This window comes from Cebus imitator, unplaced genomic scaffold (assembly GCF_001604975.1).
Source record: "Cebus imitator isolate Cc_AM_T3 unplaced genomic scaffold, Cebus_imitator-1.0 Scaffold160, whole genome shotgun sequence".
Classification (NCBI taxonomy): Eukaryota; Metazoa; Chordata; class Mammalia; order Primates; family Cebidae; genus Cebus; species Cebus imitator.
Window position 1 is genome coordinate 1,216,468 of NW_016107475.1, and position 7,960 is coordinate 1,224,427.

At 45.6% G+C, this 7,960-nt stretch overlaps 1 protein-coding gene across 3 annotated transcripts in view; it reads right to left on the reverse strand.

Moving 5' to 3' along the window:
* Positions 1-7,566, reverse strand: part of LOC108314726 (sine oculis binding protein homolog) — a 167,636-nt gene extending 160,070 nt beyond the window's left edge. For all 3 annotated transcript variants that reach the window (XM_017543740.2, XM_017543738.1, XM_017543739.2), the window contains exon 1: positions 6,957-7,566. In XM_017543740.2, the coding sequence (XP_017399229.1) occupies positions 6,957-7,052 (96 nt within the window). In that variant the 5' untranslated portion in view covers positions 7,053-7,566. The remainder of the gene's footprint in view (positions 1-6,956) is intronic.
* Between the last annotated feature and the right edge of the window lie 394 nt (positions 7,567-7,960).

The window sequence follows — 7,960 nt, forward strand, 5'->3', positions numbered from 1 at the left end:
AACCAGTATATTAAGTTTTAAAAGGAAGGTTAGTACAGTATGAGATCATTTTTGTTTTGTTTTTTAATATAAAAACTATATATTACACATAGAAAGGGCATGAAAAGACATATATCAAAATGTTGACAGTAATTGTGTCTGGATGGGATAATTACAGACTTTTTGTTTATTTCTACGGTATTGCCTACTCTACTATTTTTGTTATGTCTATGTATTATTTTCATAAAAATTAAAAACCAATTTTAATTAAAAATTAATACATAGTCTCACTCACAGACAACTACATCAGTTATAGTCATAGTCCCAATGACAATAAAGAGGATTCATCAGATATATTACTTCACTTCAAAACATCCTGACACACATTATCCAAGAAAGTGGAGACATGAGAAACGCTTTCAGAGGAAAAGGAAACTCCCAATTCTGAACAATTTATAAAGCATGGGGGGGAAAAATGCTAGTATCGCTGCTAATTAAGGTTATGAATAGTAGAATGATGGTTATTTTCAGAAAACCTTTTATTTCCCTTTCCATCTCCATATGTTCTGACTTACTTCTGAGGTAGGAATCTATTAAGCATCACTGGACTCATTAACAGAGATAAAGAAAGGGAATCTCCAGAAGACAGGCAGAAGCCTTGTTCAAGTTCCCAAGTGAAGCAGGAATTGAATCTGGTTAGAAGTCAGTTTCTAGCTCTACTCTCAGGCCTGGCCCAGGGCTGAGTCTGAGCTGTCTCTCTTAACACAGACCCAGTGGATCAGTTTTATGTTATGGTTCTGCCAAGAAAAAGGTCATGACGTAAAATTTAAATAGTACAAAAGAAATATCTGAAGAGCCCTTTGCCGATTACAAAGCACTACCTCATTCATGATCCTACTGGATCCAATGGTATAGTTAGGATGAGCCACCCCCCACAAATGATCCACTAGAGGGTCATCAACGTGCAGGAAATAGTAAGGGTGACCAGATCCCTACCGTCAGTGCAGACTTTATACACTGAACCCTGCTGTTTTTACCTGAACTATACCTTTCAAGCTTGGAGTTCTTTGAAGATGGTTCCTATGCTCCATTTGGTTCATTTTGCAGAATTGTTCTTGGCCACAACACAATGATTTTAATGCAGAGGATACATCATTAACACTAATACCTAACTCTGGCCTGGAACAGGCTGGAAAAAAAGTCTTACTCCCTGATGATATATCCTATATTGGATGGCTATGTAATTGGCAGATGAAACCAAAATCATGTGGTTCTGCATATAAAATGTATGGCGTTTTATTGTCTCATTGAGATACAGAGCAGACAATCATGTCCCCACATTTTAATCTGCTGCCAGGACATCAAATGTCCTAAAAGGGTCAAACGAATGCTGTGAAATTGTGAATACCAGCCCTCACTGCTAACACTGTGGCAGGCATGGCAGGTGTACAGCTGTGTGCAGCTGTGTCCTTTCACAGCTGCAGAACTGCCTTAAAAAATCACCAAGACTTGTTACATTGTTTTCCTCTCTGTGCCAAAGCCATTGGCCTTAATGCAGTACAGAGTTCCACAGGCCTTTGGTTACATAAGAGATATTAACACCCATGGGTCTACAGATCCTAAAATATACATTCAGCAAATCTCACTCATCACATGCTTTCATGTCTGTTTACATGTTTCAGTTGGCACTATCAAAAACAAAGTCTTCTATGCTTTTTTTTTCCTCTTCTACCCTGTAATATCCCCTCTCCTTTAGGAACATATACAATAATCTTATTAGCTTGAGAGTACAAGTGTTGCTGAATTCCCATTCCACAAGAGGAAGTTTTAGACGTTAGGGATTTTGATGACATACCTTCTACTACTTCTAATAATTTTGTTACGTATAAAGCCTCAGTAAATAAAAGGGAATTTTATATAAAGATACAAAAAGTTTGGTTATCCTAACAAGAGACTATCATTTCCTGGAACTCTCCCTTTTAGAGAGCCACTGTGCTTGTTAATATTTGCCCTTTTCTGAGGCCCTGTTTTTGACTTTCCTTTAAAAATTCTGTTACCTCTTGGTTTCTATAAGTCTGTCTTTCACACAAGGAGAGTAGGGCTTGGCTCCTCAGAGCAGTGCTTGGCAAGCACAGAGGCAGGAAACGCAGAAGGGAATGAGTCTGTCAGACTCATTTTCTTCTAGTTCAAATGTTTATTTCAGATTCGAGAGGAAGTGGAGTGGTTCCTTTCCATTTCCTCGTCTCTGGAACCTACAAGTTGTATAAGTAAGTTTAAAGAATGACACTCTACTGTACATCACACCAGTTCATGGATAGAGAAAGACACTCTTCCCAGAAAACCCCTGGTTTAAACAGAGCATAATACGTAGCCCTCTAAGCTCTCGCAGGACTGTCTTTTATGGTTAGCCTGGAGCCTTTGGCGGGACAAGTGAGGCAAGACTGAAGGCTCAGGAACATCTTATACCTGCTCCCAAGAGACAAGGGCTATGTCCCCACTAATATTAAAACCCATCCCTGCTACTTGGCACACCTGAGGCTGCTGCTCAGAGAGGGGGAGTGTAACATAATTTGTGAATGCCACAGTGGGATCTGGGGTCCTAAGCCCACTTTCTAAGTACCTGAGACTTACTGCTTCTGACACCAGGATTGAGTTTCAACAGCAAAACTTAAAATATACCTATTTTAATAATGAGCCAATTTCAAACTTAAACACACTGACTTTTCCGGTCCATGCTCTGATTTCTCTCTCTCTCTCTCTCTCTGTCTTAAAATCAAGCTATTTATCTCACCAGCTCAGCTCTGCAACTTGCTTTATTGTCTATGCAATTGACACAGGTTATTTTTAATGCCAAATCGAAACCATCAGAAAACAAACTAGAAAATCTTGTGGTAAGTTTACTACTAAACTCTAACAGATGTGCCTGACTCAAATTGTAGGCATCAGGACTGAAGCGTAATTTTAGGTACAAATTACTTACTGAGAATATTTATAGACAGAAAACTTCTGCAGCAAAGAAGCGTCTCTGACATTTTACACAGATTCTCCTGTAGTTTAGCAATTGATAAAGCAGTCAAACATTTTAAATGCATTAATTATGGTTTGTTTAGGAAAGTTTCCAGCACAGACTGTTTAATCTAATCATGCTGATTTTGTCAAAGAGTTTTGAAAGACAAAAATTGGACTCATAATCTCTACTCATAGTTTGGATATTTTGAGTTGTATTATTGTTTGGTAGCTACTGATCACAAAAAATCTATGTGCACAAAATACATAAGCTTAAGTGCAATAATATTTACCTTACACATATATTTACACTTATACATCCACTAGTAGAAGTTAGTTTTTATATTATATCTACTATGTTCTAGATGAACTCCTGAAGCCAATTAACCTTCCCATATGTCAGAATTCCCTCCTGACATTCATTTATTATGATACATGTGAGCTAATGGTATATCTGAGACATATTACATTAGACACAATCACAATATTCACTTTAGAAACGTATACACACTGCATCACTGTCTGATTTTTTAAAATTCCACCTACTAGCCACTAATTAAATAAGGCATACTAATTGTACGTACATTAATACAATCAGTCTTTTTAATCAGAAAAAACCAGGATCAGGGAAGAAGAAAAGGAAAGATAAAGAAACACTGTAAAGGTCATAATGAGACAAACATTTCTACTTGAAGATATTTTCAGGGAGTACACTATAAGCAAGCTATTCCAAGTCATGTACTTTTCATAACACAAAATTATATTGTATCAAATTTAAATTTGTTACAACTGCCACGTACATTAAACCAGTGATAACGAAAATGTAACTCAATATCTGATCTAGTGAAACAGCAACCAGCATTAGCTCTCAGCCACATGAAGACACTCTTCAATGCCATTACTGATGTCAGCTAAACCTCAGCCAGTTTGTCTTCTCCGGCCATTTTAAAATAAATATGTGACTATCTCAATTAGGAAACCTTGAAGGAAGTCTCTGTGATGAGGCAATTTTGTTGCTCATTCTCAGTGCCCTGCATTTGCTGTACTTAAAATAGACGCTTGTACCAATGTCCTTTCTATTACCCGAAGGGGGAAAAAAATCACATACACACCAGTCCTTTTTCTTTCAGCTCACAGAGAAGCAACTCAATCCAACCAGTGTTGAAACCTGAGTAGGTCACTGTACACCACGATAAAATTCCCTAATCCCTGAGCCAAATCTCCCTAAGGGGGGCCTCCTCCAGATCCTCCACTTCCCAGGCTGACTTTTCCATTTGCTCTCTCCTCTTTCCCCCTTTCATTTCCCCTACCTTCAAGCCTTGATATGTGATCCGAGGTGGGGGTTCAGGTTTCCGTTTTTACAGCTTAGGCCACGCTAGCTGTATACATTCCTTTCTTTCTGCTGGGCAGTGATTACTTACCAGGGCTTAGTTTACACTGGTCCAGATGAAAGCCGTTTAGATGAAGGCAAACACAGCCAGGCAGCTCCAGCAGCACCGATATGAAGCTGCACAAGGCCGCATTGTGTTCTTGGTGACATTTTGCTGCACACATTTATATACAGGGCAACCAGCTTATTATGTTACTCTACACTTAGGGAGCTAGAAGGGTAATAGTATCATGATGTGTGGGGAGAGGTTTTGTTGATGTGTTTATTAATATAAAAAACAGAAAGATATTAAGGAGTTCAAAATAACCCTTCTACCTTTTGATTTTGAGAAACTATTTTTTAAGTGAGGACTTTTGGTGTTATTATATTAGAAGAATGCCTATTAAACAATTCCACTGGACTCTCTGGCATGGTATACATAAATATGACTAAAAATTTTGGTCAGGGGTATTTTACTTTGGTCCAAAGCAGAGAGAAAATACTGATCCTACAGACAATTGAGTTATTTGCTGTGTAAAACTTCTTATTTAATGCTACTCTGGATTGAAAGGATGAGGATTAAAACTTCAAATAGTAGGTGGTGATTTGGAAGAAAAATAACATTTTAAAAAGAGGAAATTCTGCGCACCAAGGTTAATTCCATACTTAGTCCTGCAGCATCGGCTAAAAATTGTGTAATTTTTCCCCTTCACACAATGTTGTTTTTGTTTCTTCCTCACCAGTTCAGACAAACATCTGTTATACTGTAGAAGGACAACTATCTCCCAAACCACGGAGTGCGCCTGCAGCCAAAATCAACAACGCGAGCCCCAAGCATCGAGCACAGTCAGCCTTTATATCCAGCCGGGATAACATTTCACATGTTTTGATTAAAATTAGCTAATTTGTAATTCTAGAACCTATGAAACTTAAAAGCTGCCATCCATATAGATCACATTAGGCAGCGTTTTAAAGGGCCAGAGCTCGTTGCGATTTCCTAGTGGCTTTCACCTCTCTCCTCTTTCCCCAACCCCAACCTAAAATGAAATGCAAAAGTAATCTGGAAATGCCGGACAGGAGGGAAGGGTAAGTGAGGAAGAATGGACTGTTTGAATTCTGTTCCCATCAAAAGACAACAACTTCTACTGGTCAAAAAAACAAAACAAAACAAAAACCTGTCTATCACTGGAATCAATGGTGCTTTCCATCATAAGAAATGGCATTGATTTCCATGGCAAATCTTCCTCAACTCTCCGTTGGACTCATGCATCACCTCATGCTTCCAGGTACTCAGTTCCTTATCCAGTAATAAAATCCCTAATTCTGATATTTAGATTACTATTGACATTTCCGAGAGGAAAGTAAAGTTAAGCATATGCACGTAGGTACACATACAGACAGGATGTAAATCCATGTGTCCCCTCCTAAGCGTGGGCTATGATAGAAAATGCTTGTTCTAATGAAGAAAGCCTCAAAGCGCAATAAATTTGATTTATTTGCTTATTATATTCATTCAGTTTGTCTTTCAAATACAAACTGAACCAAAACTGGCCAAGTAGTAGTATTAAGCCACCTGGTAGTATTAAGGATTTCATGTAGAAGATGGGAAACACCAAGAAGACCGCAAAATGCAAACCTGCTACTTTCTGACAGCTTGCAGAAAAAATAAATAATTGTTTTAAATGAATAGAGACTCGTGAAATCAACACAGAAGAAAACCCTCGCCCAGGCAAAAGCCGCAACTTCATGGAAAATAAGGGGGTGGGGAGTGACGAGAGGGTCCGGGGCTGAGCGGTGCTCTTGTGCAATCGCTCTAACACGAACAGCTGGAGCGACAGGCTGCTGCGCTCGCCACCTCTGGGGCACCGCTGGCCTGGCGGGGAGCCCGGCCTCGCCGAGAGGACTCCGGGCCGGCCTTCGCGAACAATGGGCAGGCGCCCTTCGAAGGCCGCCCCTCAGACAGCTGTCCTCCAGCGGGGTTGGCGGGGGTCTGCTTCACTGGGAAGTGACGGAGGCTGCCAGTGGAGAGGAGCGGGCGGGAGCGGGCGGGGGCGGGCGAGGCGAGCGGTCAGGATCGTGCCCAGACCCGCGCCTCACGGGCCGCAGATCGCCGGGCACTGACAGGCAGCTGGTTGGTTAGGGGAAGCGGGATTGAGGAGCAGGAGGGTGAGCTGGGGGACAGGGGTGGAATAGAGCTCTCCCCGGGGTGCCCCGACCAGGCGGCTCCTAACTTTGGAGGGACACTGAGGATGATTCCCAAAAAGGGGGGAGAAACTGCACCGTCCACTGGGAAAGCCTCTTCCCCTGTCCAACGCCGCTCGGGCCCCCGGTGCCCTCGCCCTGAAACGCGCTCGTGCCAACCTGGGGTTCGTAAGGTTAAATAGTATGTGGTACCCACTCATCAAATCTGAGGTTGGCAAATTTCGGGGATGCAGCCCGCGAGTTGGCCTCTGCTTTACACCTGGAGGAGCAGCGGAGCCGTTGTGGGCATCCTACAAAAACTGACAAGCGCGACCCGGTACCCCCCAGATCCATACCACGGCCCACAGGGAGCGGGCGCAAGAAAGAGCTCGGTCTCCCCGGACCCGAGGTCCAAAAATACCTTCATCTCTTCATTGATCTCCCTTTTCACTGGGTGAGCCGGCTTCCTGCTCCGTTTATTTTCCGGAGGTCTCCCTTCTTTCTCCATTTCTGCCATGTTTTTGTGTCTGGTTTCTGTGGAGATGAAATGGCTGCTGCCGCCGCCGGCGGTGGTGGTGGCGGCGGCGGCGGTGGAGGTGGTGCTGATGGTGGCGAGGCTGGCGGAGGTAGCGGTGCTGGCGGGGCCGGGCCGGGCCGCGAGGGGGAGGGCTGGCGGGCGCCGAGAAGCGGGGTCTCTTCTAGCGGCGGAGGACGTCAGTGGCTGTCACGGGGAAGGGTAGCTCGGGGAGTCTCGGGGATGCCGCCGCCGCCGCTCCGGCTCCTGCTGCCGCCGCCGCCGCCGCCGCAGCCAACGCCGCCGCTGCTGCCGCTGCCCCTGCCGCCTTCGCTGCCGCTGCCGCTCCCGCCGCCGCCGCCGCCGCCGCCGCCGGGCCGCATCCTCGGGGCCCCGTGGAGTCGTCAGCCATCTTCCGTCGCTCTGTCCTTCCGCATGGGCGCGGGGAGCAAGGGCCGGCGCGCAGAGCGGCCCCGGGCGTGAGTGCGCGGCTGTGTGTGAGCCCGGGAGAGAGCGCCAGCCCGGGCGCCCAGCGCCTCCCGCGAGCCGAGCCGGGGGCGGGCCGGAGACCGGCGCGGGAGGAGGGGAGGGAGCGCGGCCGGGAGGGGGCCGGAGGGAGGGGAAAGGTGGGGGGGCGAGGACAGCCCCCCGGCTCCCGAGCGGGCGTGGCTTCCACCGTCACTAGATACGCGGATGCTGCGCGGCTCCGGGGGCTGCTCGCGGCCGCCTGTTCATCCGCGGCAGGCACGGGCGGGACGCGGCGCCCCCCGCGGCCACCACCTCCCCGCCACGCGCCCGGGGCGCCGTCGCCCGCTCCGACCCCAGCCCTGCTCCTCAGCTCCGCGAAGTGGGCTTGGTCGCGTGTGGAGTTGGTTTTTGAGCCGGTCCTAGGAGCCGCTGAGGAAAAATGA